Genomic DNA, 17,249 nt, shown 5'->3' on the forward strand with positions numbered 1-17,249 from the left:
CGAGTTTCGTAGTAGCCCAGCAGGGTTACTACGAAAATTGAAACTCGAAGTTCGTATCGTACCGTCCCTCTCGCTTTCGTATTAGATAGTATAAGTGTCAGAGGGACCGCATGACACGAACTTCGAGTTTCAAGTTTCGTAGTACCCTGCTGTTTATACCCGCATTCCAGTTTATTTGTATTTGTATTAATTTAAATTTAATATAGTGTTCCTTTAAATATACTGTATAAATATGCTATGGAAATAAATAAATTATACGCCGCTGCATAATCTTGTTCTTGTATACTACTTGTAATAAAAAATTTAATAAATTGCCGCCATGTGATTCTGGTGTTGGTAGTGTTGATAGCTAATGTTTTTTTATATCATTTTGAAGTAATGCCTACATCTGTGGTGGAATGAATTAAAGTGAAGTTTGGTATTTTTGTTGACTTCTCGCTGTCAGTATTTGCCGTAAGTGGAAGGCGCGCATGTCCTACAAATTTCGGCCATATTGTTATGACGCATACAAGATCATAGGTCTCCGCCAGTGACGAGTCTTCTCGCAGTTGACGTGGCTACTACGTACCATCCCGTTCGCCCACTCCGGACGCAGCATAGACGGTGACGAGGAATACGTAACTGGTGAGTGCTCGCAATGAAGGCAGAACTTGCTACCTGTCACGGTCTTAAATTTTTATTCTTAAATATGGACATTATATACCATAATAGATCACATGCAACTTTCTTCATGCGTCCTCGAAACATTGTTAAAATACTTCGCGCTCCTTCGTACTAATAGACGCAATAGGGAAAATTTCGCAACCATGACGCGACGAGTCTGTTTTAGGATATCGCTATCGCCTGTCTTACAGTCTTATAAGAGCCGGAGAGCAACGATTGACTATGCGAGTGCTGTGTGTACTCGTGAACTGTGCAAGAAATACACAGACAGTTGACCTTGAATATTTTAGGTGGCCTCAGTGGGCATGGAGGGAATGGTGGAGGAGAACGGCACTTCAGGCGGCGCTGGCGGAGCAGACCCTCTGGCAGGCGCGGGCGCGGCGGGCCCCGCGCACGTCGTCGCCGTCACCACCATGCAAGCGCCCGCACAGGTGTTTGTTTTGATATCGCATCGTACATCCATTACACTCGCCTTAAACATACTACAAACAAATACAACAACATATTTGTACTATTTTGGCTACTACTAACTATTTCTTGCTTTATACGTGCAATATGATACTCCACAGTGAAATTAATGTGATTGTTTATTTCTAGGTTCAATCAGTGATACAAGCAAACCAACAATCTGTCATTCAGACAGCTTCTAACATCCAATCTGTGCAGTTACCCAAAGGAAATGTTATACTTGTCAGCAAACCAAGTTCGGTCATCCATACCACCCAAGGCACCCTACAAACCCTACAGGTGACTTCAATTTTTATAAACTTATTTTTGAATAACAATATTGCTGTATTGTGCTATTTTTTTTTTTTTTTAGTAACATCTGCAATCGGTACTTTAAACCATAAGCAAATCTGTTGCGTGTAGTATGGCGTTTGGAATGAGAAGTCATTGACTGCTCTCTTCCTCAGTTATGATTCACAGTTGAGGCGGTTCTGGAGTTTAATCTGTAGTTGTTTCCAATATTTTGCATCTCTTAAGATGGCATTCATTAGTGTTACCAAGGCCAATGCTTGTGCATTTTATATGATTTGCTATGAGAAGATAATTCTTTATTTATTGTTGGCATTTTGACATATTTGTGCACATCCTCCTTTTTGTTAAACCAAGGTACACAGCATATAGTTTTGAGGGCATTATTTTGAAACCGTTGTAAAGTCTCAATATTAGATTTGCTAGCTGTTCCCCATAGTTCCAGCGCATATGTCCTGATGGGTTTTAGGAAAGTATTACAAATAATAATCTTGTTTTCCAGAAACAATCTCGATTTCCTCCCAAGCAACCAGCTCATTGTTTTCATTTTCATATTCAAGGAATTTCGTTAGCCTTGATGTGATTTTTCCATGTTTATCTTTGATCTAGGTGTACTCCGAGATATTACACACATTCAAACTTGTGGTAAGGTGGAGTTTCTTCCCTCAACATGACAATAGAGGTCAGATATATTTTGCAAACAAAAAGTCTAACAGGTCTGGAACTTTATTTGTATCTCACGGCCAACTGGTACCATAGCGAAGCTGTTAAGGCCCAGTGTCCATGGCTTTTTTTAGCTCCCATCCTCTTGTGGTTGTAAGCCTTGATCCCCAGTAGGTATTTTTTGCATTCCAATCCCCGCCGGCAGCAAAGCAAGTTGACAAGAATCTTAAAGTAGTCTACGAAGGTGTCTTCAGTTATTCTGTGTCTTTGGGGACAGTAGACTGCTGACAGAGTTAATAGCCCTTGAGTGTCATACTATGTTGTTTGCTTGGATTTCTTCAGTCTGCAGCATTTGGTGGCAATAATGCTTCAATGAGCGCCTCAGTATGATAGCAGTTCCTGCATGTGCTGTGCCATCTGGGTCAACAGTGGACTAAGTTGTGTAGCCCTTTATTATTTCTCCCGCAGAGACATTCTTGGGAAGGTGAGTTTCAGATATGAGTAGAGCATCCAAATTATGCTCCTTTATGATTGTCTTCACTTCCTCCAGCCTTGGTTGGAGTCCGTTTATATTCCACCTTGCAATTTTTAGATTAATTAGATAGCTTTTGTATGATTTTAGTCATCAAATTTAGCAGGGTACTGATTTGTTGTAGTAATAGGTCAGTTTTTGTGCCTGGATCGTCAGAAGGTTGATGATTGTTGGGTTTAATTTTGGTGATTCTGTTTGTTTTTTTTTTATCTGAACTAGATTTCTGTTGGATTTTTACCTCTTAATGTTTCTGCATATGTTTGTGCGTTTGAGTTGTTAAATATGTTATTATTATCACTACTATTTTTATTTTGTATGTTTTCAACATTATTTTCAAAGCTAGATGATGTTGTTTGCTTATGTACTCAACGGGATTTTCTTTTTTCAATCTCCAAGTAACCTTGACATGACAGCCCTTGAAATTAAGCAGTATGATCGCCCAGACAGAGCGCGCATTGAGCCGGAGTGGAACAATCTACTTTCTTACATTCACTGGTTTTGTGATTTTCCGCGCATTTGACGCATCGGAATGGGCGCATACAGTGATATTTGGTATGTCTATATTGTTGGCATCTCTTGCATTGGACCACTGTGGTTTGTGGATATTCTATTGTAACTTTTGTATGGAAGATATATTTGATGTCTCTAGCTTTGTTGTTGTTTGGTCCTGGTATAAGATTGTAAACCATGTATGGGTTTTAATTTTTTCTGGACCATAACCGTTTCTTCAATGGCTGTTTGGATCTCTTCTATTGGTGTTGAAGGGTGGAGATTTTTTATAATATTTAATGTTGAAGGGTGGAGATTTTTTATTTATATTTCAATCAAAAAGGTCTTTCTGATTTCGGACTAAATGTGAGTCCAATTAGTCCTTTAGCTCTTATTAGTTGCATAGCTTTTTTATATGTTTGTATATCTTTAAAGGTAATAATCAGTACTTGCTTAGTTTTGACATTAAATATAACACTTTCGTCTTCTATGCCTGTTCGGAGGAATTCCTTGAGTTTTGTGACGTCTTGGATGCCATAAAGTTTGATAGGTGGAGGTCTAGGTTATTTTTTGGTAATACTTTCTTCATATTCTTCATTAGGTAAATCCTGATATCTATTTTGTTTGTTTATGAATTCTCTTAGGGAGCTTACCTTCCGCTTCTTAGCACGATTACCTCATCACAGTGTAACAAGTTTCCCTACAGTAATTCGGCGGAGACGTCTAGACAGAGCAATCGTGCGGGGCGTGAGGGGTGAGACGCGGGTGGGAGGAGCCTCAGCTGCATACTTCGCCGTTCATAGTAGGTTGGGACAAGTCGTCTAGGGCTATCGCGTTTTTTTACATTTAAGTTTATAATAAAATGTATTATGGTGCATACGACATGAACTGCGAGTGCGTTCATCTCGCATAAATAAGGAACTAAGATTTCATCTATTTTAATAATTATATTTATTTATTTTTTGTATAATTAAATTCCAATAACAGAAACTTTAAGTCCGTTACTAATGTATGAAAAAATATTTTGTAGAAAAAAGAAGTTTTTTATTAAAAAAATAGTATATTTTGATTCGTCTTAACCTTAGTAAGTATGCCACCCCTAATTAATTTTGTTTATATAATTTCGCATTCGCAATACCAATATGGACCGATTCGTAAAAGACCTTACAAATTTTAAATTTGTGACAACCCTTCCTTACTTGCGTAAATACCTATACTGGCTGAAGTATAACTTCAAAGGCGTCGGCCTACTGTAGGGAAACTTGTTATACTGTGACCTCATCTTAGAATGGGTACAGTTTGCCTGGGTACAGTTGGTACTGACTGTGTTGGTTCATCTGTTTCCTGCTTATTAACAGTCGGGGTTTGAAATGATCTCTTGCTCTGTTGGTATTATTTCTTTATCATTTCTAAACATATTTTTGTGAAATAATTGTTGAACAAGTTGTTTATTTGTTGGGTTAGTTTTTACCCCATGTTGAAGGCAGGTGTTGTGGGATTTTTGTGACATCTCACTGGTTACACTGTCACGCCGGCACTGACGTTTAGTCCGATCTGACGTTTATTTATTACCATAGTATTTATTTTTTTAATTAAATGTGGGTAGATTAAGGTTTCAAAATTTACACGCTTTTTTTTTCATAAAAATAACTTTGTAATAATGTTTACTTAAAGTTAATTATACCCTTCACAGTAACTCTTGCGAAGCGTCCAGCTTTTTATTTGTATTGAAATCGTTATTACTGGGAGCGCACTTCCGCCTTGTTCGCAGTTTGACAGTTAACTTAAATCTATTGATGTTCCTTAGTTTATCAGTGTAATTTATATGTGACTTTCTTCTGTTTATAGATTAAGCCAGAACCCAATACACTAATGAGCTCTCAGGGGCAGTCTTGCAGTGATGACAGCTGTAGTGATGATGAAAGCCCAAAACGAAAATACCGGGAAATGCTGACTCGGCGCCCCTCATACAGGAAAATTCTTAATGACCTTGGAGGTGCTGAAATTGCAGGTGAGTTGTACAAATGTTCCCAATTCTCTCCTAGCCTATTGTTATACTGAGTTTTCTGCACAAGGGCAGTAGTTAGCATTGTCTAAAAATAAAATTACTAAAGATTGTGCTTTTTACTTTCAGTCAATGAACACAATATTTAGGTAGGCTTATTTGGTGAACTTGACAGGAAAATTTTAAAACAAATTTAGCTTAACTCAAAGAAAAAAATCAAGGTTGATGATATTTAACAGAACACTGGACAAAACGGATAAACAAATGCCTTCTCATAAGTATAAAGCCTGCTAACATTACAGACAATCGCATGGGGTCTAGACCAGGATGCGAGAATGAAGTGTCGCTGTCATCCTCTTTGTCATTTGCGCCAGGTCAGTTCAATGTTTTGCTGCTGACTCAGTTTCTGTGTGCGACTTGTGTCACTAACAAGGTACAGCATCATTAAGCAATCATCTTGTTCCCGTGCAGCCCATTAGCATCGGCTGGTGTCTTCCATCACTCTGTGTTCCTTCACCACACAACACATTGATTACAAACTAATAAACACTTAAATATTAGTCATGTTGTTGAAATTCCAAGTAACAAAGGGCGTTGGGTTAGTCTTATTGTATGTCTTCTCTCTGAATTAATGAACATAAATTATAATACTTCTTTTTTTCTATACTTTTATGTGGAATTTTAAGTAATTACCCAAAAATAGTTTTCTTATAAAACAACCTATATCTAACCTGGCATCTAACTTTAAAAGCAAACTGTTTAGTAATCTGTTTTTTTATCATTTTTGTAATTAGAATGATATGAATATGACGATTAATGAATGATTTTTCATGAAATTCTGAATATTCAGTTTGGATTTTATATTAATATAATATTTTTTTATGGCAGAAAGTAGGGAAAAGATTAAATGTAACAGGAGTGAGACATGTTTAATAGTAATATAATTTATTTATTATTTACTTAAGGTAAAGTAAAATTTAAGAGTAATTAGAGCATATTAAATTTAAACTAAGAAGGTGACAAAAACATTAAATTAAGCTATTTAATTTAATTTCATTACATTTTTAAATTTAATTCAAGTACTTTCTCGTTCAAACTTACTGCAGTGATAAAAAGGAATACCATATTGACATAATAGAGCTATCAAATATCAGATTTGAAAATTTTTCTTTAGGTTCACAGGATATTATATATGACTGAATGAGAGATTATTATGGAATCATAATTCTTCACAGAGCCCGCAGAAAACTCCATTCCCAAGCTTATACCAATAACCTGCAATAAAAACATGACACACAGACGAAAATAAAGAGTTGAAAACGGATGAAAGACAAACTGTACTGAACATAATCTACCTACACTAATATTATAAAGAGGAAAGATTTTTTTTTATGTGTTTTTGTATGTTTGTAACGAATAAACTCAAAAACTACTGGATTGCTGAACCTTTAATTAACTGTATAATGTTTTTGTTGATTATAGTCTTTAAAATGATGACTATTAAGAGTTCATAACAATGCAAAACGAAAAAATAGGTTTCGTGGATAAATCCAAAACAATATAAGTTGATCTCGCATTGATATGGTCCATCATATGAAATAGAGTTCAGCTTAGGTTGGAAGGTGACCCTCAAGGGTTTTTCCTTTCGGGTGTAAACGAACAGACAAACAAATAACGTTGTGCTTTGTGGCGAACTGAGACAGCTAGTATTAAATAAAATCTTAAAATCTAATAATCATAAAGGATAATTATGTACCTACATTATGTACATACAATACATAGCTATTTTCATTTGTGTATAATACAAACAAGTGTTCAAGTGTGTTGAAAGATAACACTTAACTGACTACAAGCATAATTATATAAGCTATAAATTGATAGTTTTAAACTAAGAACTCTTTCGATTTTGCTGCGGAATGTTGTATTTTTTAAAATAATAATGATGACGTCACTCGCGGCGCTGGCCTGATTGTTATTCCACGCGATGACGTAATGCGGTACGAGTTAGTGGCGATGACGTCATGCCGAGTTAAAACCGCAGAACATAAAATATAAAGTAATGAATGATATACCTACCTATTATATTTACTTACACATATTTCAATACTTTAACAAAACCACTGTTATATCTATCGAAATACATCGTCAGAAAATATCTAAATGCTTCATATCTAAAAAACCGGCCAAGAGCGTGTCGGACACGCCCAAGACAGGGTTCCGTAGCCATAACAAAAAAATCAAGTAATATTATTCGAAGGATTTCGTATTTTATACGGAATCTTCCAAGTTAAGGGTGTATTTTTTTCCTTAGGCTGCTAATTACTCATAAACTACTAATAATTCTCAAGCAAACTTAGCCGTTATAGTTTTCCTTGCAAGTTTGATATACTTACTACCATCCTGATTTTTTTCAAATTTTTCCACCCACCGGTTTAGATTTTAGAGGGGGGGACGCTCGATTTTAATGAAAATTTGCACTTTATAGTTGAATATTTCGCAAAAAAATCACTGAATCGAAAAATCGTTTTAGCAACTCCCTAATGGTTTTAAAAGACCTATCCAACGATACCCCACACTATAGGGTTGGATGAGAAAAAAAAAACACCCCCACTTTACGTCTATGGGAGGTACCCTAAAAAAATTTTTTAATTATTTTTGATTGTACCATTTTGTCGGCATAGTTTATTTATATTTCCGTGCAAAATTACAGCTTTCTAGCATTGATAGTCCCTGAGCAAAGCCGCGGACAGACAGACAGACATGGCGAAACTATAAGGGTTCCGTTTTTGCCATTTTGGCTCCGGAACCCTAAAAATTGGCTGTCCTAATGCATGTACTTTTTTACAATTGCCACTTTTAGATCGGGAGGAAGTTTTCTCGAAAAAACTTAAATCTTGAATAACTCGAAAACTCCTGAATTTTGACCCCCGGTTGATTGGGTCAAAAACATTGCAAATAAGCTCTAGACCAGTAGTTCCCAAACTTATTTTTATCGTGGACCACTATCAAAATTTTACTGGTTTCGGTGGACCCCCTGCTGCTACATTTCTACCACATTCTTAAAGTCGCCAAAAAATAAAAATTGTGTCGCTTCTGAGTTCTGTCCAGTCGCTTGCCCTATTAAAATATTATCTGCTTAGTTAGATACTTAAAACAATGTAGGTAGGCCCTTATAAAAACTATGCTTACATTTTGGCTCTTTACTATCAAAAGCAGATAAATTTTCGTGGACCCCCATTAACATCTTATGGACCCCCATTTTTTGTTCACGCCTACGTAGACCCCCGGCAAGCCTCCCGTGGAGCCCTGGGGGTCCACCTGGACCACTTTGGGAATCACTGCTCTAGACTAACCTCTGACAAGGAATATGTCGAATTACCAGTCACCCTGTATAGGAAGATTCATACACGATGACGCGTGCCGTGGTTCTTATTACAATGAAATTTTTTTTCTCATCTGGGGTATCGTTGGATAGGTCTTTTAAAACTATTAGGGTTTTGCTAAGACGATATTTCGATTCAGTGATTTGTTTGCGAAATATTCAACTTTAAAGTGCAAATTTTCATTAAAATCGAGCCCCCCCCCCCCGTCCCTCTAAAATCTAAACCGGTGGGTGGAAAAATTTGAAAAAATTCAGGATGGTAGTAACTATATCAAACTTCCAAGGAAAACTATAACGGCTAAGTTTGCTTGAGAATTATTAGTAGTTTATGAGTAAATAGCAGCCTAAGGTATAAAATATACCTAAACTTGGAAGATTCCGTATAAAATACGAAATCCTTAGAAAAATATTACTTAATCTTTTCGTAATAGCTACGGAACCCTATTTTGGGCGTGTCCGACACGCCCTTTGGACGGTTTTTTTTTTCTAGTAGCCAGTGAGCTAAAAATTTTCTGAACAAAAAATTATGTTCAAAAATTATTATGGTTTTAGAAATAAAAGGTTAATAAATCACAAATCATCATTATTCTTTTGCAAGCTTCAAGTACGAACAACTACGATTATTACAATAAAAAATGTACGACACTTACAAATTACGGAACTAAATTTCTCAATTTATAACGTTTCTAAAAAGGTACAAATGTTGACATCTTTTACTAAATTATTGTTAAGTAGTAATAATAATGATAATAGCAGAGCAGGTAGCGCGTGAGCTAAAACCGTAGCTGACCCGAAATTGGTTTGTTTGTGGCGCTTTCGTTTCTCTGTGTACTTACACGTCCATGTCTACGTCCCAATACTTACCGAAGGCAACCAAGTATTCGGAGAAACAAAAGTGCCACAAACAACTGATTTCGGGTCGAGACGCTTCCAGAACACCCGCTACTTTGTCTGTTATTATTATTGTTAACTAGCTTTTGCCCGCGACTTCGTCCGCGTGGAATAGTAACTTTGGAAAGTGTTTAAGTTATTTAGGGTACCTATTCTGCCAATAACAGCACATAGAAACCTCTACGGTTTACTGAAAATAAGCTATTTTAATACATGCTTTATATCTAAACTATTTTTTTTTGTTCTTCCATTCGTTCTAAAACATAAATATTTTGCGGGTAGCCATATTTTAGCAATACGACGTGTATTCTACCCTGCCAACACAAAAGGACTAATTCTTCATAGTGAACTCTTGACATCTTACGTCCTTTATTGTAAGTTAGGAGGGTAGGATTATAATTAAGACGTCATTCTTACTAAGCATAGCTACACATTTTTCCGATAAGTATACTTATAGTAAATTTGTTTGGAATTCCTTAAGAACTCTCATCCCCATATTTTCAAGTATGAAAAATGTCAAAATGTGAAAAGAGCCGGAACAAATGTTTTTTAGGGTCCGTACCTCAAAAGGAAAAAAATGGAACCCTTAGACCCTATATCCCGTAAACGCGCGGAGTATGTATCGAGTTGAAATTAAAACCCTAAACTCAGGTCAATAGTCCCGGAAGCTGTTTAAAAATCGAACTTCTAAGTTAACACAATCAAAAGCTACAGTCATTAAAAAAGTGTTTCCATACAAATCGCCTTAACTGAAAAAGGTTTAGGGTACTTCCGGCTGTCCTAGAAACTTGGAATTTTGTATAAAGGTAGCTCTATTAGCAATTTTTTTTCCTAACACTGGATATTCATTCATAAATACGGTACGGAACCCTTGATGCGCGAGTCTGAGTCGAATTTAACCAGTTTTTTTTGTTCTTATCGAATACCTAAACATAAAGATTCATCGATTTATCTTTGATAATGACGACGTTCCATATAGTTTTCATCCCCTATTTCATCCCCTCGCAGGTAAAATTTTCAAAAACGCTTGAACAAATATCTATTTTATTTTTTATAAGTGCCCAAATGCAAAGTTTCATAAAGTACAATCGATTTATATTCGACAATGACGACCTTCATATAAACTTTCATCCCCTATTTCACCCTCACACAGGAAGAATTTTAAAAAACGCGCGAACAAATATCTATTTATCTCTTATCACGTGCCCAAATGCCAAGTTTCACAAAGAACCATCGATTTATCTTCGACAATGACGATCTTTATATATAAACTTTCATCCCCTATTTCACCCCCATACAGGAAGAATTTAAAAAAACGCGCGAACAAATGTCTATTTATCTCTTAATCACGTGCCGAAATGGCAAGTTTAATAAAGACTCATCGATTTATCTTCGATAATGACGACCTTCCATATGAACTTTCATCCCCTATTTCATCCCCCCACAGGTCGAATTTTCAAAAAAGCTCTTACAAATACCGACTTATTTTTTATTAAGTTCCTAAATGCCAAGTTTCATGGTTTTATCTTCGACAGCGACGAACTTCCACCATATAAACTTTCATCCCCTATTTCAACCCCTTAAAGCCTCTTTTTCGCAATAAAACATAGCCTATGTTCTTTCCCATGGTCTATTCTATCTCTGTACCAAATTTCATCCAAATCGGTTCAGCGGTTTTGGCGTGAAAGCGTAACAGACAGACAGACAGACAGACAGAGTTACTTTCGCATTTATAATATTAGTATGGATTTTATAATTTGTTAGTTTAGTATTATTATTACTTTTAACTATTTAGTTTAACATGTTAACGTTTGTACCTTTTTTATTTGGAGAAATTATGAATTTTAAGAAATTTATTTCTGTAATTTTACTTCTAATTTTGCCATTAACAAAAATAACAAAACAGCCTACCTGACCATATTTTTTGAGATAAATACCTACGCTCCAGTGGAACCTTAGGGTTGTCCACTTATTTTTTGTAAACTTGAAAAAAAAGGTTTAGTGCGCGCTGTGTCGGACGGTCGAATAGCTAAAAAGAACTGTTCTGAAAGTTCCGTATTATCAATTACATTTTTCACCACTAAAAACGCGCTTTAAAAACGGCTAATATTCAATTCAATTCAATATATTCCCTTAACAATTGACACTGTGTTGGATATTAAAATCTATTAAATACGGCTTCTTTTTTATTTAGTAATAAGTAGTAAATCATTCTTACCTTTCAACATCAGCGGGGAGTTTAAAAAATGAAAACCCAGGTTTTGAAGGATCCGTGTTCAATATTTAATATCGCGGATTGTCTGAGGCGCACGCAATTGAAACAAAGCAACGCGGCTACTACTCGTCTCGACGCGCGACTGCAGTACCGCGAGACCCCCTTCCGGGCCATGTAGAGCGCGCGTCTGTGTGAGCGTGTTCGTTTCGATCGATTTGTTCGTAGCTTCCATACTGCTTTAGCTTATATATATATATACTGTGCTAACGGTTTATAAATATGAAATTTTGTATGTAGTAAAACTTTGTCTGGAATGTTGGTCTCGATGGATCCTATCGCGAAAGATTTTTTTAAATCTAAAGACGCCGAATGACTCGATCGCTCAGGTAACAGCAAGGACTTTAATTGATCACAATACAAGAAACAGTGTCTTAAAATTCTTAGATTATCATAAATATTCGCTTGTTAGTGTTTTAAAATACGGTGCCGGGGATTGGCAATGTTAATATGCTAACATAGGTACAGTCGTCATCAGATATTTCGGAGCGGCCAAGGTGGTCAAAAACAAAAATGTCGATACATTAACCTTAATAGTAGAGTGCATGTGCCGATATTTTTGAACACCTTGCTTGGCCGCTCCGAAATATCTGATGGCGACTGCACATAATTATTGTAAAAAAAATTTTTGTTGACATAGTTTCCAATTAAGCTAAAACTTATATAAACTACAGACTGAACTCGTACAGAGAAGACGAAAGGAGAGCACAATCTTTATATCATTGTTATTTGAACATTACAAACCCAAGTTCAAGTAACCCAAATACAGAAGAATGTAATATTGTATACTGGTAGTTTAACAAATATTTGAATAGATTTGTAACACTTCTCAGTTACTACTTAGTTGACAAGTTCTGTTGGACAACCTCTTTCTTCTTTGTAGAGTAAGCTACTTCACTTCATTTTTATTTAAATATGGGCTACATACTTAATTAATATTTTATTAACAACAGTCTTCTTGCAATTGTTTATCGTTGTAGCTTTTTCTTCATTTTCACCATAGTCACCTTACATTTAACACAGATAAGTGTTCAAGATAGAGACCTGATATTATACACGGGTGCACGGTGGAGATAGTTTAAGCTTATGATCTAACTAAGCTTAGGATTTACAGTTTTTCAAACCGGAGCAAAAGCGGACAGGTGCCCTTGTTAGCAAACTCGGGCGACCTCGGCTAGCCTTAACCCCTAGTTTGCAATATTGTAGTGCTTTCTTTAGCTATTTGAATGACATTGAGCATTTTTATTAGGCAAAGGAACCACTTCTCATCTCAGTTCCACATATCCTCACTGGCACCGCGCACAACTAGGGATGAAAGTGTAGCGTACCGAACGGTGCACAGCGGAGTTGAATTCGATTATTGACGTCCAACCGCAGCGGTCCAACTGCGAGTACACTTCCTCGACTCTACTTGCCTAACCGTAATATTTATCTTGTATATGTAATCTCTGTAATATCTATAACTTCTAAGGTAGAAAATTATATTGAAATACCTTTACTTAATATACACATATCTTTCTTACTTAGATAATCAAAATGTCTGTACCAGGTTAATCTTTGTACTTAACATTAACAATAATGAAATGATAGTTGTCACAGCCGGCCGCACTCCGGTCTAAACCCTAAAAAGCGTTAGAAGTGCGGCAAATAAGTGTTAGATAAATACTATACTCGTAAGTAATGTTGACGCGGGTTGGTTCCAGTGATTCCGGCAGGCGCGCTGCAGGCCGAGGGTGGGCTGCACACGCTGTCAGTGTCAGGCGGCGCGGGCGGAGGCGCCATCGTACAGTACGCCACTACAAACCAGGACGGACAGTTCTACGTGCCGGGTTAGTATCGCTCGCATACACGCAACATAGTTCCTACCACACTCGGCGAGATGCCGTACCCCTTCCTAGGCTCGAATAAAGCGTACTATCATTGCAGGGCCTATTCTAGAAGACCAAACACGCAAACGGGAACTTCGGTTGCTGAAAAATCGCGAAGCTGCCAGAGAGTGTCGACGTAAGAAAAAAGAATACATCAAATGCCTCGAAAACAGAGTCGCGGTGCTCGAAAATCAAAACAAGGCCTTAATAGAAGAACTGAAGTCCCTAAAAGAACTGTATTGTCAACAAAAAACAGAATGAGGCCCAGCCGGCTAACCGGTGTGCCGCTGCCTGCTGGTGGAGCCTCGAGGAGGCACACGCGTCAGTCTCTGTGCTGCATTTGGAGTGCTTTACGTCGCTCTCGGCTCTGGATGGCGCGAGAGATCGCAACGCCAAAATTTGTCCAGACTTCGTGACGTGGGTTAGATTTAATTGTAAAATAATTAAAACATGTCAAACTGATCATTGTGAAATATATGTAAGATCGATTGGGTTAACTTGAAGTATTGTTAGATAATGATAAATGTTGAATTTGTTAGTGACTGTTTTGTAATTTTCTGTTGTTGTTTTTTTTTAAAGAAATCATATTAGGTATGTTTTAACAGTGAATGTTACATCATCATTTTATGTACTGTATCATTTATCGTTCAGAGAATGATAGGTACACTCTTTGTTTATTTCTTCAAAACACCTTAATTTGCATCATTGGATATTATTTGTAGAATTGAGACACTTATATTTTACATAATGTAAAATACATATTTTGGTTAAAATCGACTTGTGTGCCATTTTCTAAGTCGGGGCGTTACTATTATGCAGTATCTTAAACATTTTACCAAAATTATCTGTTTATTTTCTTATGACGTGTATAGATCTCCTGAATTTGAAAACTGTACCATTTGAGGTATATAGTAGGCCGTTAGACTCTGCGCAATATCATGGCTTTTTATTATTTGGGAAGTGTTTGTATGAACTACTGACCTCTTAAGCTTAGCCTTATGACGTAGATTTATTTAATAATGGTTTTACACACTTGCCTGTTGTTGTTTATATATAATTTTCAAATGTTCAATAAATCAGTCATTTTTTAAAATAGATTGCTTTGAAATGTCAATAAAGAAGCATAGCATTAAGTATTGTTTACGCCTTTGGATGAAAAATAGCAGTAGTATATTTCATATTTTTGTGATTATCTTATGTTAGTCAAAAGCGTATCTTACCTAGGGGGTATTGCCTGACGTTTCAGTCGCAACTCGCGATCACAATAAAATTACAGTTTTCGCATACAAAAACTGTCATTATATTGTGATCACGAGTGTCAGAGACGTGACGCAATAGACCCTCTGGTGTACGGCCACAATCGTTAATTTGGGACCAATTTCGTGAAAAAGTCCTTTGAATTATCATTCAAAATGACAGATATTCTATCTTAAGTGGGTCCCAAATTAACGATCGTGACTACTTGTTACGAGCACGAGAGTCCCGGGCAGCGATAGCATTGGACATGATGAAGAATACTTGACCTGCTGTAAAGATTACAGTTATTTAATTGACACACATTTTATTATGACGTTTATTTCCGCGAAGCAAGGTGTTTATAATGGTCAAAGCCAAAGCTAATTTTTAGTTTTTTTGTGCAATAGCCATGTTGCAAGGTACTGTTTCATCTACTGTATTTACTGAAAAACATTGAAAAAGAAATGAAACATAAAAATATGTACATTGTGTATAGATAATGTAAGATTTGTAAAGATTGTATAAAAAGTTTAAATCCATTTAATTAGGTTTTATGATGAGATAAGTTTATAGTATGGAATGGAGTAATGGTTTACGTCACAGATCACATTAAGTTCAATGATATTTTCATCACTTTTAAATACCTATCAGTGAAGTTCATTTGCAAAGAATTAAACGAAAGTAGACCGTTTTAGATGGTTTACCTAATATTAATTAATTATTTTGTCTGTAAAATAATGAATTTATTTATGTTATTTATAAAATAATAAATATTTTTTTATTTGCTGGTAATCTTGACATAGTTCTAATTATTGTAAGAATCAAAAACTGCATGTTTCCGAATCTGCAACTACTACCCGACCAAGCTAAGTTTGCATCGCATCTTAACAAGAACAGTTGTTCTAATGTTTAAAATTCAACATAATAGAAGAAAATTCGTAAGACGCGTATCGGCGACCAAGATCGACCGTAGTGACGCGACAGGGCGATCGCGGGAAGGTGAGCTGGAAAGCGGGCGGGATTTCGCATTCCAGTGAGGTGCAAACTTAGCTTGGTCGGGATATAATGCATTTGGTTTAAGAAATTAAAATATGATAACCAAAGTATCAGCAAGATGCCCGTACACTCGCTGTGGTATTACGTAAAGGCAGAACACTCAATTGTATTCATACAGTAGCAGTAAGGACTGTTCGATCCATTGTTATGCCTCCATATGAAATCGTAGCATTACGTGCGCGAGCGCGACTACTCTGGGATAGTTTTTTCAGAATATGTATACGCCTGACTGATACAAAATTCTTGTATCCACTGAAAAAACTAATAGTTACTAAGTTTTCTGCACATGTTTTATATGTATATAACAATATCTTACATGCTAATGTTTATTTCTTGACTTTATCCGAGGCAATGGTAATGTTTTTTCTATCTCGTTCGCTGGAATCTGTTTACTCCACGCTGTCCGGAATCTAGCCCAATTTTCGCTCATGAATAATGTGCTTCTGGTAGGCTAGGTACTTGTGGTAGCAGCGCAAGCGTGGACACGTGCACTATTATTTTGTTATGTATTGTTTACTGAGCTTCTAAGTTTTATTTCACAGATATTTCGTATGGTATGGCAACCTAATTTATTGTAAGCAAATCTGTAAATCTGGTACTTAATAATTTTGTAATTTCAAGCGTTTACATTTTTTGGAGTTGCTAGTACACAGTAAGCATTCAGAATGATATTTGTTTAAAATGCAGTAACAGATAACTGTCCTTTAGTGAAATCAGTGGAGGAGCCCATTATGATTTCTCACAATGAATTGCTGTCATGGGACACGATTGGCGGTGTCAAAAACTGATTGATATTTTAATATACCCATATTACCTTACCATGTATCACGTATTTTGGTAGAAAAACATAGGTAAGCATCACCTTGTTTTAAGAAGAAATAAAATGCTTAAGTATATTTTTTTTTAAATATGTATGTACATATTTGCCATGATTGATTTATGTTTGAAAATCTCAACAAAAATAGAATGTTCGATAAAAGGATAGGTATTTATTATGTGATCATGTTTTTTTACCTTATTATTTAACATAGATTCATGGTTAAGATTTTAAATCTGTTACTTAAATGTTAAAAACTCGGTCATGGCAGGTGATCATAAGTTTATTAGACATTGTGGAAAGTGCCTTTAAAATTAGAATGAATAAAGTTTATACCAACATAGCTTTTTATGTTAAATTAATGCTATTTATAAATATCAATAATATTAACTGTTTGATGGATTATTATGGGTTTTTCATTTATTTATTTTTTATCTCCTATAGTCTTTTGCACAAAAAACTGCGATGACGATGACATTTAAACTGACAAGATTTCATATTTCTAAGACTATAGTTTCATTCGTTCTCTGTATTCTGTTTGGAAAAAGAAAGACGCTAATAATTTTAAAATTTCACTACGATTATTAATTAATTTATTTCATTTTTTTAAGATGTGCTT

The 17,249-nt window shown here is 35.8% G+C and overlaps 1 protein-coding gene across 5 annotated transcripts; it reads left to right on the plus strand.

Moving 5' to 3' along the window:
* The first annotated feature begins 432 nt into the window (after window positions 1-432).
* CrebB (Cyclic-AMP response element binding protein B) lies at window positions 433-17,035 on the plus strand. Of its 5 annotated transcripts, none has more exons than XM_074087930.1 (7): window positions 433-624; window positions 954-1,094; window positions 1,261-1,410; window positions 4,952-5,114; window positions 5,411-5,482; window positions 13,357-13,482; window positions 13,580-17,035. In XM_074087930.1, the coding sequence occupies exons 2-7, from the start codon at window positions 969-971 to the stop codon at window positions 13,780-13,782; spliced, it is 840 nt and encodes a 279-aa protein (XP_073944031.1). In that variant the 5' UTR covers window positions 433-624; window positions 954-968; the 3' UTR covers window positions 13,783-17,035. The 5 variants fall into 5 exon arrangements, with proteins under 5 accessions (XP_073944031.1, XP_073944033.1, XP_073944032.1 ...); XM_074087932.1 differs by having other exon boundaries at window positions 13,595-17,035; XM_074087931.1 differs by having other exon boundaries at window positions 434-624; window positions 13,592-17,035.
* Window positions 17,036-17,249: the final 214 nt, after the last annotated feature.

The sequence above is a fragment of the Choristoneura fumiferana genome, chromosome 5, assembly GCF_025370935.1.
Source record: "Choristoneura fumiferana chromosome 5, NRCan_CFum_1, whole genome shotgun sequence".
NCBI lineage: Eukaryota > Metazoa > Arthropoda > Insecta > Lepidoptera > Tortricidae > Choristoneura > Choristoneura fumiferana.